This window comes from Oncorhynchus tshawytscha, linkage group LG14 (assembly GCF_018296145.1).
Source record: "Oncorhynchus tshawytscha isolate Ot180627B linkage group LG14, Otsh_v2.0, whole genome shotgun sequence".
NCBI classification, from domain to species: domain Eukaryota; kingdom Metazoa; phylum Chordata; class Actinopteri; order Salmoniformes; family Salmonidae; genus Oncorhynchus; species Oncorhynchus tshawytscha.
Window position 1 is genome coordinate 17,513,245 of NC_056442.1, and position 19,165 is coordinate 17,532,409.

At 43.9% G+C, this 19,165-nt stretch overlaps 1 protein-coding gene across 2 annotated transcripts in view; it reads right to left on the reverse strand.

Moving 5' to 3' along the window:
* Positions 1-9,174: 9,174 nt before the first annotated feature.
* LOC112266710 (serine/threonine-protein kinase SIK2) overlaps positions 9,175-19,165 on the reverse strand; it is a 55,553-nt gene continuing 45,562 nt past the window's right edge. For both annotated transcript variants that reach the window (XM_024444424.2, XM_024444425.2), the window contains exons 11-15: positions 17,905-18,204; positions 17,062-17,207; positions 11,195-11,305; positions 10,854-10,948; positions 9,175-10,760 (exon numbers count right to left, since the gene is read on the reverse strand). In XM_024444424.2, coding sequence (XP_024300192.1) covers positions 10,184-10,760; positions 10,854-10,948; positions 11,195-11,305; positions 17,062-17,207; positions 17,905-18,204 — 1,229 coding nt within the window. In that variant the 3' untranslated portion in view covers positions 9,175-10,183. The remainder of the gene's footprint in view (positions 10,761-10,853; positions 10,949-11,194; positions 11,306-17,061; positions 17,208-17,904; positions 18,205-19,165) is intronic.

Here is a 19,165-nt window from a genome sequence, read left to right on the forward strand (position 1 = left end):
AACGTTCAATAACAAAGTAACCAACTCAATAACAAGTTCTAATCTGACATTCAATGCAGAGCTATTCAGTTATGGGCCTCAAGGGCTAATGGTTAATGAATTTATCAATTAATGAAATCATGTAATTGATTGGTCAGGTAGTTCACTCACCACCAGGTCTGAATCAGTCCCTGATTAGAAGGAAATAATGAAAACCAGCAGGCCTGGAATTGAATCACCCTCTGGTCTATTGGTTAAGATGGATGACCAGATGGGCTGCTGGCCCTCTTAACAGCAGTAAGGGTCAAGCCAGCTGCTTCCCTTCTCTCCCCAGATGTCCATCCATGCCTGGGCCATGTGGAGACCTGGTGGCCTATCTATCCACATGTGTCAGTGCTTCAAAGTGTGTTTGCACAGCTCTCTCAGTGATCAGCCCAGCTATCTCCAGCCCATTCATGGAGACCCATTATGTTCAATTGTTTTCAGATGTTCTTGCTCATGTTTGAGCATTATGGAATGGCACCTGCTCTGAAGATGAAATATAACTGGCACCACGCAGCTATACCAGAGCTATAGTCTAACGTTACTTACACCTCATGTCAACCCTATCTCTGCTGCTGATCAGAGAGGTAAGTGGGAAAATCTGATGTAGGCTGGGCAAAAACTGGCTGCATCAACGTTATTTCCACGTTATTTCAACCCAAAAAATTACATCTGACGTTGAATCAATGTGGAAAACTGATTGGATTAGCAAAAAGTCATCCATTTAAGGCAATTTGGTATCTTTTTCACCCAACTTAAGTAAATCCAATGACATGGTGAATATTTTTGTTGATTTCACATTAGTTGGCAACTTAACATCTCAACCAAATGTAAATCAAAACTAGATGTTGAAATGACGTCTGTCCAGTGGGTAGGCCCTGTTCACAGGTGAATCGTTCAGGGGCTGGTTTTGGTTTCCTGGACACAAATGAAAGTTCATCCACGTTACAAAATTACACATTGGTTTTGTCGATGGACCACTTACAAGGGGATGGATTCAAACCTTACTGCTGAAGTTCAGCGCTCTAGCATGATTGAAATTTAAAGGTCATTTCCAATTGAGCCGACATATGCAGCGTTTACCGTGAATAGAGTCTCTGCTAATGCGGGGACATTGCCTTTAAATTTCTATCGCCCTGTTGTGCAGCTCTTCAGCGCTATGGATTGAGTCCAGCCCAAGATAAGGAAACCAATGTCATTTTGTAATTTGGTTAAACTATCCCTTTGGGCCTATGGCCCTAAAACGCATGATAAATAGTGGTTCTCCTTTGAAAGTGCTTCATAGACCAAAACTAGCCTTTTAATCTTTGTCTGGGAAAAGTGCCCCAGAATATTGGGGCTCCCTAGCGGCGCAGTGGTCTAAGGCAGTGCAAGAGGCGTCACTGCTCGTACCTAGATCGAATCCAGGCTGCATCACTTCCAGCTGTGATTGGGCGGTGCACAATTGGCCCAGCATTGGCAGAGTAGGACGTCATTGTAAATAAGAATTTGTTCTTAACTGACTTGCCGAGTTAAATAAATAATATGTTGCAGCTAGAAATATAATAAATAAGTGACACGTTTTGTATTCTACATGACAGAATCATATTTGTTCTGGGTGGATCATACATCTGTCAGAATGTTCTTTGCTGATGCTGAACTGGCCCTCATTAGGAAGCAAACTGTGCAATACCTGAACTTGTCCAATAAGAATCTGTTGCAAAATGGTTGTAGTGAAGAGCACCTCAATGTCAATTTAGGGACGAAAGGGGATGTATTTATTATTACAACTTCACTTAGATGACGTGAAATGAGAAAAGGTGAATGATATGATTCTGGAATTCAATCCATTGCAGATAGAGGACTTTCACATTTGTGCAACAGCATGGCCTGGATGAAAGGAGTTGTACAAATGCTATTGAGGACTGTGATTTAAAAAAAAAAGTTTGACTTGGCCCTCTGCAGCAGCATAGTGAATGAATGATGTTTCAAGTTGTCCTTCATATGCAGCAGTTAGCAGAGGGCGAATTCATTTTTTAGGTAGATTGTTCTTTATTTACCACTTTCACTTGGTTGTCACACTGAAGGGCTACACAAGGGAAGACCTTGGCAGCACATCACAAACACCTTTTCTGTTACACAAAGAGCACTCAGGCATTCATACACTAAACAGAGCTATCGCATGAGAGAGCGTCCGTTAGAATGGGAGCGCTTTTTAAATCTCTCAATCTCCACCCCCGATTTATAAGCTCATCGCTGTTACGTTATGCAAAGGTTAGTCTTTACGTCACATGGTAGCATAACTACTGTACGCGAGGACAGAGAGTGTTGGTGGTTTAATTGCATGATAGGGAGCCTGGAGCGAAGATGTCACATCTGGACGTTGTTCAGTTCGGAGGTTGATGGAATAATCCTCTGCATTGGATTGCCAAAAGTAGATTTATGTCAGGATTTACAGTGATTGTAGCCCAACTAACAGTTAAACAGAACCTTTTTAAAAAGTATGTTTGATTTAATATTATTAGCCATAATTCTTATAGGAAGACCAGAGCTACTGAATTGAGGAGTTATGGATTCTATTATCTCTTGGATATTAATATTTGAAGCCGTCAAACAGAACTGCTGCAAACTTTGATGAAACCAAAACAATGCAGCTGTCTCTTCTGAAACTAGATAAAGTCATTCATGACAGGATTCAGCAAAGGTACTTCAGCTCAGTGGGGGAAGAGATGCCCTCCGGTTGGTTTCTCTCACAGTGACAAAAGACGAAACATAGAAGACGCAGGGAAACAAGCTTTTTTTTCATTTTCCTAAAGTCAACTTGCCCTCAATATGTCCTTTCTCTCTCACACACATTTTGAGTAGGTTAGTCTGTCTATCCCGTCCACTCGACCATCACAAGTAGAAGTGTCTTGCCTCTGAATTTGTCCATCAGTGCCCTCACAGAAACAATATCTTATAGTTAACTCTGTGTGAATAAACCATACAATATTGACGGCGTAATATATTTAATCCTCCAACTGTATCAAATTAAGGGCACCCTGATAAATAGGCATGACGTGTTTTCTTATCATGTAGTTTTATTACGTCATGGCCAAGCTTACATTCCATGTAAGAAGGATGCATAACTGATGGGCAGCAGTCAGTGTAGGTCTCCGTCAGTCTTAGTGTTGTTCTACTTTATCTGGTCACCAGATGGTCAGAGACCCTAATCCCGGCCTGCACATGACCTAGAAATAACAACCTTGCATAGTCACGTCTGTCACTATAACACACGAGTAGGTCAGGCTAAAGGGATGTGTCAGGCTAGACCGGTACCTTCATGTGGTTTGCCTCTTTTTCATTGTCAGCCCTGTCCATCCTCCATCAGGGTTGTGTTCATTATGGCGTGTGGCAGAAAATGGTATGTTTTGCAACGGAAAACTAAAATGTCCAGTTAGTCTTTCTGTTTCAGTCTTTGCTTTTGTTTGGTATGGCCCAGGACTAGCTTCCTTTGTTCAGTGTAGCTTCAACTGATGAGTACTCTGACCTCAGCTGGAGAGCAGAAGTACGCTGTTGTCATTCACCCATCGCAACCATTGATTTGCGTTTTACCAGCGTGAACAGAGGGTAGAATTCTGATTCGGAAGAAATAATATTGAAAATCCCCATTTATATCTGGTGCTAACATGTGTCCTGTGCTATCTTCTTGCCATTCTGATTGTTCCCACATTTTTAGACCGGTATAAACAAGTGGAAATACACTTTTCTAGGAAGGCTTGCTTCCATTCAGCCACAAGAGCATCAGTGTTGTTGTGCACTGATGTTGGGCGATTAGGCCTGGCTCGCTGTCGGCGTTCTAATTCATCCCAAAGGTGTCCAATGGGTTTGAGGTCAGGGCTCTGTGCAGGCCAGTCAAGTTCTTCCAAAGCATTTCTGTCCATGGGGCATTGTCATGCTAAAACAGGAAAAGGCCTTCTCCAAACTGTTGCTACAAAGTTGGAAGCACAGATTTGTTTAGAATGTCATTGCATGCTGTAACATTAAGATTTCCCTTCACTGTAACTAAGGGGCCTAGCCCAAACCATGAAAAACAGCCCATTATTCCTCTTCCACCAAACTTTACAGTTGGCACTGTGCATTCAGGCAGGTAGCGTTCTCCTGGCATCAGCCAAACCCAGATTCGTCAATCGGACTACTAGATGTTGAAGAGTGATTCAACAATCCAGAGAACCTTGTTTCCACTGCTCCAGAGTCCAATGACGGCAAGCTTTACACCACTCCAGCCGACGCTTGACATTGCACAGGGTGATCTTAGGCTTGTGTGCGGATGTTCGGCCATGGAAACCCATTTCATGAAGCTACCGACGAACAATTCTTGAGTGAGTGTTGCAACAGAGGACAGACGATTTTTACTCGCTACGCACTTCAGCACACAGCAGTCCCTTTCTGGGTAGGCTACCACTTCGCGGTTGAGCCGTTGTTGCTCCTAGACATTTCCACTTCACAATAACAACCCTTACAGTTGACACAGAACAGCTCTATCAGGGCAGAAATTTGACAAACTGACTTGTTGGAAAGGTGGCATCCAATGGCGGTGCCACATTGACAGTCACTTAGCTCCTCAGTAAGACCATTCTACTGCCAATGTTTGTCTATGGAGATTGCATGGCTGTCTGCTCAATTTTATACACCTGTCAGCAATGGGTGTGGCTGAAAAAACAGAATCCATTAACTTCAAGGGGTGTCCACATAATTTTGTATGTATATTGAAAGCAGGTGCTTCCACATAGGTGTGGTTCCTGAGTTAATTAGGCAATTAACATCCCATCATGCTTAGGATCATGTATAAAAATGCTGGGCGGGCCATTATTTTGGCTACCATGGCTATGCCCTCATAGGATAACGATGGCCCCATCCACAGGGCACGAGTGGTCACTGAATGGTTTGACAAACTGTGTAAACCATATGCCATGGCTGTCTCAGTTATCAGATCAACCCAACTGAACACTTATGGGAGATCCTGGAGCGGTGCCCGAGACCGCATTTTCCACCAATCTCAACATGGAACATTTTTGTTGCATCCCTCCAATAGAGTTCCAAACACTTGTAGAATCTATGCCAATGTGCGTTGAAGCTGTGCTGGCCCCAACGCCCTATTAAGACACTTTATGTTGGTGTTACCTAAAGCTGTAACTTGTCTGAATGGGATTACAGGCCTGATTTGATTAACTGTATTCCTGCTCAAGTTCTAAGGACAAGGACTAAGCTTTGACTGGGACATTAGCTCAATCTGTACTGGGAATAAGGAGGCCGCTAGGTTGAAGACCAAGTGATCTCATCATCCACTTATGGGGAGGTCCTCAGTCATAGTTCGGCCGACTCACTCTAATGCACTGGTATGAATAGGATACAGTAGAGTTGAGTGCACTAATGGGAGGACATGGCATCTCTTGGTTCACTCATTTCAGCTCCCGGGGAGCATCATTTGCTGATCCATACCCAGATAACTTATAGCAAGGGCATCTGCCGAGCAATGCTTGAACTAATCAAATAACCTTCAAAGCAATGACGCTTGGGCCTTGTTTGTGTTGACAACAATCCAGTTAGCAACCTAGACCGACACCAATGGGAATGGGAACTAGTTCAGTTATGAGTAGAACTCCTGTAGGGGATCCTGATTGAATTCCAGACAAGAGAACCAAGAGGGATATAGGCTATAGTCATGTAGAGGCCTTTAGGAAAAGTGGAACATTTCACTGTCTGAGATGCTCTATCTATTCATACCCATTCCTGGGCCATATTCATAGTGTCTGAGTAGGAGTGCTGATCCAGGATAAGTTTGGCCTTTAAGATCATGTGAATATTATATGGACGAGGGACATGATCCTAGAGCAGCAGCTTTATGAATACAGGCCCCGATTTACACCACATCTAGATGACAAATGGGCTGTGCTTGTGAGGGCAGACATTTCAATCCATAAAGTTAACCATTAACTCTGGTCCAACTATGCCATTGATTACTCACATAACTAGGACTGAGTCAATGGTGTTAATAAGAACCCTGAACATATTTATCAACACAGTAATGATGCCACATACCCATCTATTTGAGAGTTTTTATAAAACACATGCCACATTACCAATCAATTTGGATGTTGAACAGGTAATAAAGTGCTGATAACTGAAATGAATTCAGGCTCATGTACTGTGACTCAACTGTTTATGATAAAGGGCTACGTGTCATACTGGTACAATTGAGGATCCGTTGCTGTCCCTATTTGGGCTGTTGTAATGGAATCTCAAATAGTGAGCTATGTTTTGGAGAATGCCAGTGCCTATAATTCAACCATGGACGTAAATGTATTCATCATTGGATTCAACCCAAGAGTACGTAGTCAGATTATTTGAAAAAAAAAGAAAAGTAGATCAAGATACTCACACAAGTTCGATAAACCTTTTTAATCTCAACAGCAAGTTAGCTTATGTGTGGTCAACATCAATGAAGGTAAATATAAAATTGGATTTTCTAACAGGTGTTTGTCAGCAGGAGGTGCAATTATGATACTGAAACACATCCACTACTAATCTTCATTATTTTCTGTATATTTTCAACTATTACTTAAATATTGCTATAATACTTTAAATGGCATATACTGATTGACCAAAAAAAGCACTGTCAAGAAGCTAAAACCAAGAAGCTCCTAACTCCACATGGTGGGGTTGTACAGGGAAACTTCTGAGGGGACTTTGGTTTTGTACCTTTGTTAAACCTGGGACTACTTAATTCCAGAAAGGATACCCCAAAATAAAAACAGAACGGAATTAAAACCAGAAAAGCTCAAATATTCTTATCTTAATTCAAAACAAAGTTTTAAAAAAGGCACACTGAACACTATTCACGCTCAACACAATATTTTTTTCATCTTGAGAGCACTAAAGAGTCTCTAAACCCCTAATTTATACAAAGCACAATGAACAACCAAGTGTTATTCTCGCTGGTCTTTCTTTGTAAGAACCAAATGTTGTGTGTCCACTTATTGAGATAAGACAGCGAATGGGTCCCTCACTTTTGTTTTAGTCTCCCGGGGAAGCAGCAGACTAGGCTAAACACCATTCTGACTACCACCGTCACCACATCTCTCACTCTAGCTACATTTCCTTTATCGCCTCGTAAAAGTGCTCCAGTAATTCAACTTCCACAGACAATCCTGCAGTCTATGGCTACGTCCAAAATGGCACCCTATTACATATATAGTGCACTACTTTGACCAGAGCCAACAGGGCTCAGTTCAAAAGCATTGTACTATGGAGGGAATAGGGTGCCATTTGAGATGCAGATTTTGTCTCTGACCTCGAACACTTCGGTTTTTCATCCCATTTAATGAAAAGTAGAGTTATGTCTTCTTCAAGTAGATTCAAAAGTTGTGTTCATTCGAAGCTTGTTGTAAGAGAGCCATGGTGAAACTTGTCAAAATTAATCCAGTGTCGGGTTACTAACGTCTTTTTCCCCCTTATTTTTTACAGCAACCTTTAGGTTAGAGAAACATTACTTCAGAAACCCAGTAAACCCACTGTTAGACCCACATCAGCTGCATACAACAGGAGGTATAAGGTCACAATTTGGAGATAAAACTCACCTAACAACAATAGCGCAGCAAACTGGATTTGATTGGACTTGATTTACAGTGGCTTGCAAAAGTATTCACCCTCCTTGGCATTTTTCCTATTTTGTTGCCTTTACAACCTGGAATTAAAAGTAGATTTTTTTTGGGGGGGGTTGTATCATTTGATTTACACAACATGCTTACCACTTTGAAGATGCAAAATATTTTTTTGTGAAATAAGCAAGAGAGACAAAACTTGGGCGTGCATGACTATTCACCCCCCCAAAGTCAATACTTTGTAAAGTCACCGTTTGCAGCTACAAGTCTCTTGCGGTATGTCTCTATAAGCTTGGCACATCTAGCCACTGGGATTTTTGCCCATTCTTCAAGGCAAAACTGCTCCAGCTCCTTCAAGTTGGATGGGTTCAGTGGGTGTACAGAAATACTTTACCACAGATTCTCAATTGGATTGAGGTCTGGGTTTTGACTAGGCCATTCCAAGACATTTAAATATTTCCCCTTAAACCACTCGAGTGTTGCTTTATGCTTAGGGTCATTGTCCTGCTGGAAGGTGAACCTCCATCCCAGTCTCATATCTCTGGAAGACTGAAACAAAAACAGGTTTCCCCTCAATAATTTCCCTGTATTTAGCACCATCCATCATTCCTTCAATTCAGACCACTTTCCTAGTCCCCGTCGATGAAAAACATCCCCCCCAGCATGATGCTGCCACCACCATGCTTCACTGTGGTGACGGGTGTTCTCGGGTGACGAGAGGTGTTTGCGCCAGACATAGCATTTTCCTTGATGGCCAAAAAGCTCAATTTTAGTCTCCTCTGACCAGAGTACCTTCATCCATATGTTTGGGGAGTCTCCCACATGCCTAATGGCAAACATCAAATGTGTTTGCTTATTATTTTCTTTAAGCAATGGCTTTTTTTCTGGCCACTCTTTCGTAAAGCCCAGCTCTGGAGTGTATGGCTTAAAGTGGTTCTATGGACAGATATTCCAATCTCTGCTGTGGAGCTTCGCAGCTCCTTCAGGGTTATCTTTGGTCTCTTTGTTGCCTCTCTGATTAATGCCCTCCTTGCCTGGTCTGAGTTTTGGTGGGCGGCCCTCTCTTGGCAGGTTTGTTGTTGCGCCATATTCTTTAAAAAAAAATTAAATAACGGATTTAGTGGTGCTCCGTGGGATGTTAAGTTTCAGATTTAAAAAAATTCTAACCTAACCCTGATTGGTACTTCTCCACAACTTTGTCCCTGACCTGTTTGGAGAGCTCCTTGGTCTTCATGGTGCTGCTTGCTTGGTGATGCCCCTTGCTTAGTGGTGTTGCAGACTCTGGGGCCTTTCAGAAGAGGTGTATATATACACTGAGATCATGTGACAATTAATTAGTTAGAAGTCACATAAATAAAGTCCACCTGTGTGCAATCTGAAGGTAATTGGTTGCACCAGATCTTATTTAGGAGCTTCATAGCAAAGGGGGTGAATACATATGCACACACCACTTCAGATTTGACTTTTATTTTTTGAAACAAGTAATTTTTTTCACTTCACCAATTTGGACTATTTTGTGTATATCCATTACATGAAAACCAAATAAAAATCCATTTAAATTACAGGTTGTAATGCAACAAAATAGGAAAAACGCCAAGGGGGATGAACACTTTTGCAAGGCACTGTATTCCTTTTAGCTCCTAGTGAAGCAAAGGGCCTCAAACTGATTTGTGTAGTTTGTTGGAAATATCTAGCCGATTTATACAATTCATTTTGTTATCTGCTGCGATGGTATTAGTGGGGGGATTATCTCATCACGGTCTACGCAGTGATGAGCGGTCACTGTGGATATGTTGGCTGTGAGTCATCATACTGGAATTCTCCCCAAAAACACCACACATTAAAGTACGACTTTCTGGTGAGGAAAAAGCCTGTTGATTCAATATTGCTACAATAAAATATTGACTAACACTGCACTTATCAAGTGCGCATTAATTCATTACTTTGTCTCTTGTTCGTTTATTATTTTTACTACTTCAAAACACCCAATGTGTTTTTGAGTTCTTGGCCTACTTCAATACAAAATAGCATCTTTGTCGTTTGGTTTGTGCTTTCGGTAAGCCAAATTCCGTTGTGCACGTCTTCCAAAAACGACCAAACTGTGCTAAGTTTTCTTGCATCGTCCAGCACTTGTTCTCGACGGGGCCGCTGCGGCTGCAGTCAGCTTTGAGGCAGTTGTGTTCCTGTGGAGCGATATCACTTCACATGTGACACCCCCCATCATGGCAACATCCATCCACACACACCCAGCCAGCCATCCATGCTGGCACACCCCCATCACCCAGGCAGCCTCCAGGCCTGGGTCCTTGCATAGGGCTGATGGGAACAGAGAAGTGGGAAGGGAGATCTGGAGGATTTTGGTAGAAAGGTTCTGAGGTTGGTTCACCACAACTAAAAAAATAGTATTCATTGATACAAAAAAAAAACAACACTTCCCCTGTACCTTGACCCCCAACTCCACTCCATGACATCTACGACATGATGCTGTGTAGATTTTCAACTGTCGGTAATACTGCTTTCTCCCCACAGTTCTACCGGCTTCAGTTCACCAGTAGGAAGCCATGCTGCGAGTCTACAGTCTCCATCATCTCGCTGTCCAGAAAGGAGTCCTGGAGCTCGGTGGGTAACGCCAGCCCCTCATACCCGGCAACAGGGGCCTCTCCTGGGCCAGGCCGGTGCGGCTGCCCGGGGTCCAGGTGGAACTCGTATTGCTCTGGATAAAGTGCCTCTTGCGGAGTGTGGAATTGGCCCTGCTGGTCACACAGCTGGTAACTGTATCCCAGGGCCTCGGGGTGCTGGTTCTGCAGCTGGCCAACCAGGGCAGGGGGCCTTGAAACTGGACTGAGGTGGGAGTGAGGGTGGGGGTAGTGCTGGGCCAGGTAGTGGTCGTAGACCAGGTTGGCACTGGGCTCAATGAAGGGGCTGAGGGCCTGGGTGTAGGGAGGGGAGGCCTGGGAGCTGCCCTGCTGCTGGTGGGCCCCAGCCATGGCCCCCTGCTGCTGTGGATTGTGTATTGCCCCTGGGTCCCCTGGATAGGAACCTTCCACTATCTGCATCTGGTTGAAGTAGGCTTGGAGGTGGGTCTGCTTCTGGAGGTACATCCTCTTCTGGTGCAACCTGAAGATATAGTGATATAGGTTACAGCGACAACCAGGAAAATAAGATGGCGGAGGGATCTGTTTGATAAGTATGAATAGTCTAATAATGTACCTATGCTCCTGCAGCTGTTGCTCTAGACTCCGAGGATTCTCCTTACAGAAGAGCTGGCAGCTAGCAGGACTCACATTAGCCATAACACTAGCTTTCTGTAAGGGACAGAGTGGGAAATAAGAGGGATTCAATAATTTTATCTGTGGTTGCAATGAGGGTGACCAGTCTCAAATGTGCCATCCATAAACATTGACAAATATAAAATTACAATGAAATGTATATAAAATCGTACGGTAATGCATACAAACTAACAAATTATTAGCCATTTTCTATTGTAATTGATTACTCCCCTAATAAATATTTTGATAAATACAAGCTAGATTTGAGTCGTGTTTTGGTACCTGTAGTCTGTGTGCGAGATATTGTGTCTCCAGGCTCTGTCTTCGGGACAGTAGAGGCTGGGCACCACCATGGTATAAAGCTAAGTTATCCTCGTGCTTAGATGCCTCACCCTGAAAACACACAATAGAGTTCAGAGGTTACACTCACAATCACACTGGGTTACAGACTGCCTACGCACACACAAACACAGAGCAGGGTTTCCGTTTGCCAGTAATTGCCAGCTTTTGGCAAAATAAATACGTAAAGCAGTTAAATAAAATTGTCGGTGGCCAAATTGACCGGGAGAAAAAACAATGCCAATGAAAAATCTGTTATTAATTGATGGAAATTTGACAGTCATACTAATTTTGTGGAAATACATTTGGGCATGTGTATTGTTGTTAGTTGTCAGGTCTTATTTATCACACGAGCACAGCATACAGGGCCTATTTTCAGTTAAATATCACTTGTCAGACAGTGCTAGAGCTGCTGTAGCTCCACAGCTTGTTACTGCTGGAGTGAAACATGCTTTTAGTCCAGTCATTTTGCAACAATTCTAAATGCAATCACATATTAAAAACAGTTTTGATCACCACAATTAGATTGTTTAATTTTTACCCGTTTTCTGATTACGATCTTGTCTCATCAGGCTCAGAGAGGCGAAGGTAGAGTCATGCGTCCTCCGAAACTCGACCCACCAAACCGTGCTTTTAACATCCGCTCGCTTAACCCGGAAGCCAGCCCACCATTGTGTCGGAGGAAACACCGTTCAACTGACAACCATAGTCAGCCTGCAGGCGCCTGCCACAAGGAGTCGCTAGAGAGCGAGGAGCCAAGTAAAGCCCCCCCCCCCCGGCCAAACTAAAGTGCCTTAGACTGCTGAGCCACTCGGGAGGCCAAGAGCTACTATTTTTATTTCTCAAATGGTAATTCAAGCATGCCTTCCATTCACCATTCAAGTGCATAGGCAACGGTAGGCAGGCGATCAGTGCATCACTTTGCAATGTGAGCTGGAGGCAGTTTGCATTTTGAATGTTTTACATAATTTTGAGTCTTACCTTGCTTCAAAGTAGCATAGGAAAATTCTGACCATATATATTTTTTTATAAAGACTGCCATTAAAACTTTCATTGTCCAAAAGCACAATCCTAGTCATATTAGTACCCCATCCTAGTTGTTGCAACTTTAGATTCCCCTTCTTTCTAAGTTTAGAGATTCATCATTAGCACGTCTTCCATCCAAATGGCGACAGACTCATGCAAATATTCAAAAATATGCGCACTCACTTTCCATCAAATTGACTTGTTGCAAATAAAACGCTTTATGTGATCCCTTTTGCGGTTAAATTCCCATGTATCAAATAAAAAAAATAAGTTTCCATCGTATTTAACTTTCCTGATGGTTTTCTCACGAAAAAGTTTACATTATACAGCGAGTATGCCCACTCTGGTACTGGCACGTGCACTCTAGCTAACAGCGCTATCTGCACGCTTTTATCCTACACGTACTTTACACAAAGGTTGGATGTAAAACCTGGTTATATAGTCACATATGGAACCGCTCACATCAGGTGCGCTGATTAGAATGGTGTGATCCCACAAATTGCATTTTGACAAATGTTTAAAATGCCGTTTTATTGGCTTCATTACAGCAGTTGCATGTTACGTTAAGAAGACTTACCATAATCTAAATATGATTACTGTCATTCTGAGCACCGTGGGTGGACGCCTTAATGGGTTATGCACCCTATGCATAATATGGGTTCGATAAATCTCTGATGGCCAGTAAATTAAAATCTTCCCGGTAAACCCTGAAGCAGAGGCGCGCACACACACACACACACACAAAGCTCCACCGAGTAAAGTTATTGCCACTCTTTTATACAGGGCCAATGTATTGTTGCTGACTGTGTATAGTAATTGTGTGGTAAGCAACTATAGGGACCTTGTAGACAAGACATGCTGCCAATCAGCCCTTAGACCACCAGTGCTGTGTCTCAAATGGGACCCTATTCCCAATCCCTGTAGAGTGCACTATTTTTGCCCAGAGCTCTGGTCAACCAACCAACCACACAGGCCTTGTGTTTACACGCAGCAACCACTGTTCTAGGGCAAGGGAAATGGATGCACTGATTCACAGATTGATCACGCTCTCTCTGTAGGGGCCATTGAATTGACTCGTTGTTGCCTGTTTACAAGCAGCAGCCAACGGTGAATCAGTTCAGTCACTCTCCCCCTTTCTCATATTACCTCAACAACAATGGCTGCATTCACTATGTGCAGCACCAGGGGTTGACTGACTGTCAACAAGGGGACAATTGGCTACCTCTTCGTCCGGACGGAACATTATATAACCAGCCTCGTCTGTGATTCACCGGCTGGCTGGCTAACAGATCACTGGTGAGGTCAGGAGTGCTGCTGGGTGGGGTCAAAACAAGACATGGTATCAAGTAATAATGTTTGTACCATGTTTTGTGCTGCTACCATGTTGTCATGTTGTGTTGCTACCATGCTATGTTGTCATGTGTTGCTGCCATGCTATGTTCATGTCTTTAGGTCTCTCTTCATGTAGTGTTATCACGACGAGAGACGTGTTTTGTCATATTTTTAATCAAATATAATTTGTCACATGCGCCGAATACAACAGGTATTCACCTTAAAAAGTGAAATGCTTACTTACAAGCCCTAACCAACAATGCTGTTAAATAAATAATTAAAAACACAAAAAAAGTAACATAATTAAAGAGCAGCAGTAAAACAACAATAGCGGGCTATATACAGGGGTACCGGTACAGAGTCAATGTGTGGGGGCACCAGTTAGTCGAGGTAATTGCGGTAATATGTACATGAGGGGGGGGGGGGAATAAATAGCCTGGGTAGCCATTTGAGTAGATGTTCAGAAGTCTTATGGCTTGGGGTTAGAAGCTGTTTAGAAGCCTCTTGGACCTAGTCTTGGCACTCCGGTACAGCTTGCCATGCTGTAGCAGAGTCTATGACTGGGGTGTCTGGAGTCTTTGACAATTCTTAGGGCTGTCCTCTGACACCGCTTGGTATAGAGGTCTTGGATGCAGGAAGCTTGGCCCCAGTGACGTACTGGGCTGTACGTACTACCCTCTGTAGTGCCTTGCAGTCGGAGGCCGAGCAGTTACCATACCAGGCAGTGATGCAACCAGATGCTCTCGATGGTGCAGCTGTAGAACCTTTTGAGGACCCATGACCCATGACAAATCTTTTCAGTCTGAGGGGGAAAAGGTGGCCGTGCCCTCTTCACAACGGTCTTGGTGTGTTTGGACTATTTTAGTTTGTTGGTGATGTGGACAAGGAACTTGAAGCTCTCAACCTGCTTCACTACAACCTCGATGGGAATGGGGGTGTGCTCGGTCCTCTTTTTCCTGTAGTCCACAATCATCTACTTTGACTTGATCACGTTAAGGTGGTGCCAGCGCAACATGGTAAGGTCTCTGACTTCCCTAAAGCTGTCTGTTGTGTAATCGGCAAACTTAATAATGGTGTTGGAGTCGTGCCTGGCCGTGCAGTCATGAGTGAACAGGGAGTACAGGAGGGGACTGAGCACGCACCCCTGAGGGGCTCCCGTGTGAGGATCAGCATGGCGGATGCGTTGTTACCTACCCTGACCACCTGGGGGTGGCACGTCAGGAAGTCCAGGATCCAGTTGCAGAGGAAAGCGTTGAGTCCCAGGGTCCTTAGCTTAGTGATGAGCTTTGAGGGCACTATGGTGTTGAACACTGAGCTGTAGTCAATGAATAGCATTCTCACATAGGTGTTCTTTTTGTCCAGGTGGGAAAGGGCCGTGTGGAGTGCAATAGAGATTGCATCATCTGTGGATCTGTTAGGGCGGTATGCAAATTGAGTGGGTCTAGGATTTCAGGGATAATGGTGTTGATATGAGTCATGACCAGCCTTTCGAAGCACTTCATGACTACAGACGTGAGTGCTACGGGTCGGTAGTCATTTAGGCAGGTGTTCTTGGGCACAGGGACTATGGTGGTCTGCTTGAAACATGTTGGTATTACAGACTCAGACAGGGAGAGGTTGAAAATGTCAGTTAAAGACACTTGCCAGTTGGTCAGCGCATGCTCAGAGTACACGTCCTGATAATCCATCCAGCCTTGTGAATGTTGACCTGTTTTAAAGGTCTTACATCGGCTGCAGAGAGCGTGATCACACAGTTGTCCAGAACAGCTGATGCTCTCATGCATGTTTCAGTGTTACTGGCCTCGAAGCGAGCATAGAAGTAATTTAGCTCGTCTGGTAGGCTCCTGTCACTGGGCAGCTCTCGGCTGTGCTTCCCTTTGTAGTCTAATAGTTGGCAAGCCCTGCCACATCCGACGAGCATTGGAGCCGGTGTAGTACGATTGGATTTTAGTCCTGTATTGATGGTTATAGCCGGAGGGCATTTCTTATAAACTTCCGGGTTAGAGTCCTGCTCCTTGAAAGCGGCAGCTCTACCCTTTAGCTCAGTGCGGATGTTGCATGTAATCCATGGCTTCAGGTTGGGTATGTACTGTGGGGACATCATCATCAATGCACTTGACAAAGCCAGGAACTGATGTGATGTACTCCTCAATGCCATCAGAAGAATTCCAGAACATATTCCAGTCTGTGCAAGTAACAGAGTCCTGTAGCTTAGCATCTGCTTTATCTGACCACTTTTTTTATTGACCGAGTCACTGGTGCTTCCTGCTTTCATTTTTGAAAGGAATCAGGAGGATAGAATTATGGTCAGATTTGTCAAACGGAGGGCGAGCTTTGTACGCGTCTATGGGTGTGGAGTAAAGGTGGTTTATAGTTTCATACCCCCTTTAGTTGCACATTTAACATGCTGGTGGAAATTTGGTAAAACGGATATAAGCTTCCCTGCATTAAAGTTCCCGGGCCACTAGGTGTGCCACCTCTGGATGAGCATTTTCCTGTTTGGTTATGGCAGTATACAGCTCATTGAGTGTGGTCTTAGTGCCAGCATCGGTCTGTGGTGGTATGTGGACAGCTATGAAATATACAGATAGTGTGGTCTACTGCTTATCATGAGATACTCTACCTTGAGAGTTCCTTAGATATCGTGAACCAGCTGTTTAAAAATATACATAGACCGCCACCCCATGCCTTACAAGAGACAAGTCTGTTATATCCTGCCGATACAGTGTAAAACCCGCTAGCTGTATGTTGTTCATGTCGTCGTTCAACCACGACTCAGTGAAACATAAGCTATTACAGTTTTTAATGTCCCGTTGGTAGTTTGCTCGTATGTCATCGATTTTATTTTCCAATGACTGCATGTTTGCCAATAGAACGGATGGCAGCGGGGTTTCCTCGCTCGCCTACAAATTCTCAGAAGGAAGCCCGACCTCCGCCCCCCTTTTCTCAGTCTTCTCTTCACGCAAATGACAGAGATCTGGTTCTTCTCTTCGCGCAAATGACAGAGATTTGGGCCTGTTCGCAGGAAAGCAGTACATCTTTCACGTCGGACTCATTAAAGGAAAAAGCTTCTACCAGTTCGTTGTGAGCAATCGCTGTTCTGATATCTATAAGTTATTTTCAGCCATAAGAAACAGTAGCAGCAACATTATTTTAAAAATAAGTAAAAAAATAAGAAACGAACCAAATAACAGTTGGTTAGGAGCATGTACAACTTCCACCATTCTAATCCCAGCCCCCGTCCCCGCAAGAGGCCTTTTGGTAGGCCGTCATTGTAAATTATAATTTGTTCTTAAATTACTTGCCTAGTTAAATAAAGGTTAAATAAAATACATTTTAAAAAATCAAGACAACGAGCGGAATCCCCATTTTGTAGCTTTTTGTCATTGTTGCTAACTATCTCGCTGTCTGTCTGTTCCATCCTCTCCTGACACTTTGGAGACAGTACTGACCTGCAGCGTGGGGTCCAGCAGGTTCTGCAGGTTTGCATGGAGCCCCTCCTCCCCGGAGCCCATCTGCTCGTACATCTGTTTGTTCAGCTCCATGATGCCTTTGGTCCGTGCCAGGTTCTGGAGATGCTGCCGGAATGCAACCAGACCTGACAACAGAGTTAGGAGTCAGGGGATTTTAGCATCCAAACTAATCGTTATAACCCGGTTCCCTTGTATTTATCTGACTGAAATTACATAGCTATCACTTCTTAGCCTACTTCCTCTACCGCCTGCAGGGAGAGAGTATGTACGTCATGAGTGTGTGTATTGGTGGTGTGCATCTCTGGCTCCTAAAAGGCTGGGTGACTGTTCCTGACGGCGTGAACCATGGGACCTGACTCATCCTAATGATAAGGCTATATAAAGATTTGAGACGCTCCTCCACGTCTCCCCCTGCAGCGGGAAAGGCAGAACCCAGCCGCTGATTCACTGACGTTTCAAACAGCCATTAGAAAGAACTGGGGCTCTGGTGACTCTAAGCTCCTGCTGGGTGTGTGTGTGTGCAGACTGAAGAGGCAGCTGGGGGGAAACAACACATCTACTAATACATTTTAAGGTCTCTATTAATTGAGTTACTTTACACGGTGCTTCTGCAACGGGATGAAAAATTCAACAGAGCTATGTAGGCCAAACCTTCAAAGCACAGTCTGATTCACAAAATGAATCATCAAAGAGAGAGAAGAAAATAAGAGAACGAGACAATTTTCAGCTTGAAAATGTGCAGGGGTGAGAATGAAGCTGGAAAGAAGGAGAGAAAGATACACGAAGAACGAGATGGGTAAAGAGACAACCAGTGGATCTCACCTTGTGTGAGGGAGGTGTCGGAGGCGCGGCGGCCCTCCCTGAAGCTGATGGGAGAACGGTTGTGGGCCTCCCTCTTCTGGGAGCTCAGGGCCTGCATGGTGGGGTTGGGGGGCCGCTGGCTCATGAAGGGGCCCTGGGTCACGTGGGTCCCCGAGCTGTGGGTGTTGGCCAGGACCACCTCGCTGAGAGAGGGGGCGTCCTCCAGCAGACCCAGGTCACTGTGCAAGGAGCCCATGTCGTAGCCCATGTCGGAGTCCACACTGCCCAGGGACGGGTTGTGGCCCATGGTGAACAGTTTATCTGTTGGTTCACAGAAATACAGGAAAGCAAGGGTTCATTGACAGTACTACTGATGGATTGGATATTGCTCTAATTGGGTCACAGGTTTTTCAGGGTAGGGTTGGCACAATTATCATATAAACGTGTAACCGTTAACTATGGACAACTAACCGTTGTTTTCATACATTCATGTTATGATAAAGGGAATCAACTTTATGTTTAAGTAGATATAGTTTACCCAATAGGAGTTAAGTAGGTAGGAAGTAGGTAAAGTTAAACAATCATTTTACGAGCAGAACGGCATGGTCGGGAGGAGACGCTTCATTTCCAAAAGTTCAAAGCAATAGTTAGAGACAAGGGTGTCACTAAAGCCGTGTTGTATTCATTAGGTATGTGATAGCAAATTTTAAAAGATGCATTCAGATGCATTACATTACGAGCTCAACATTTCCAACAAAATGATAATTATGAATATAACCGCGGCCATTTGCATGACAACTAATCGTTACCCAAAACTCCATAGTCGTCACAGCCCGTTTTCCGGGTAAGGTTGCCGGTCAGGAAAGATTCCAGAGGGGTATACTACAAAGCAAGATCAATGACTTAGCCAGTTAACTTTCCAGAATATTCTGAAATAAAACATTTAAGAAGATAAGCATGAAATGGGCATGGTCTAATTGCCTCAACAACCATAATACACTAAGTTTAGCTTTCTTAAATGAACCAGAAAATCTATTGTAATTTCTGGTTGTTTATCAAAGTTAACGCATTGATCCTGCTTTGTAGTGTGTACCCCTCTGGCCTTCGCTAATAAAAAAATTAAACCAGCCATCCACTCATCCATCCACCTATCAATAAATGTGGTGCCTTTAAAATAAATTTTCACTGGAAGCGCACATTTTCACCATTCACAAACGCAATACTTGCTGGCTTAGCAGATCAACAACCCATCGTATGAACACAGCCCTATGACCCCTATCTA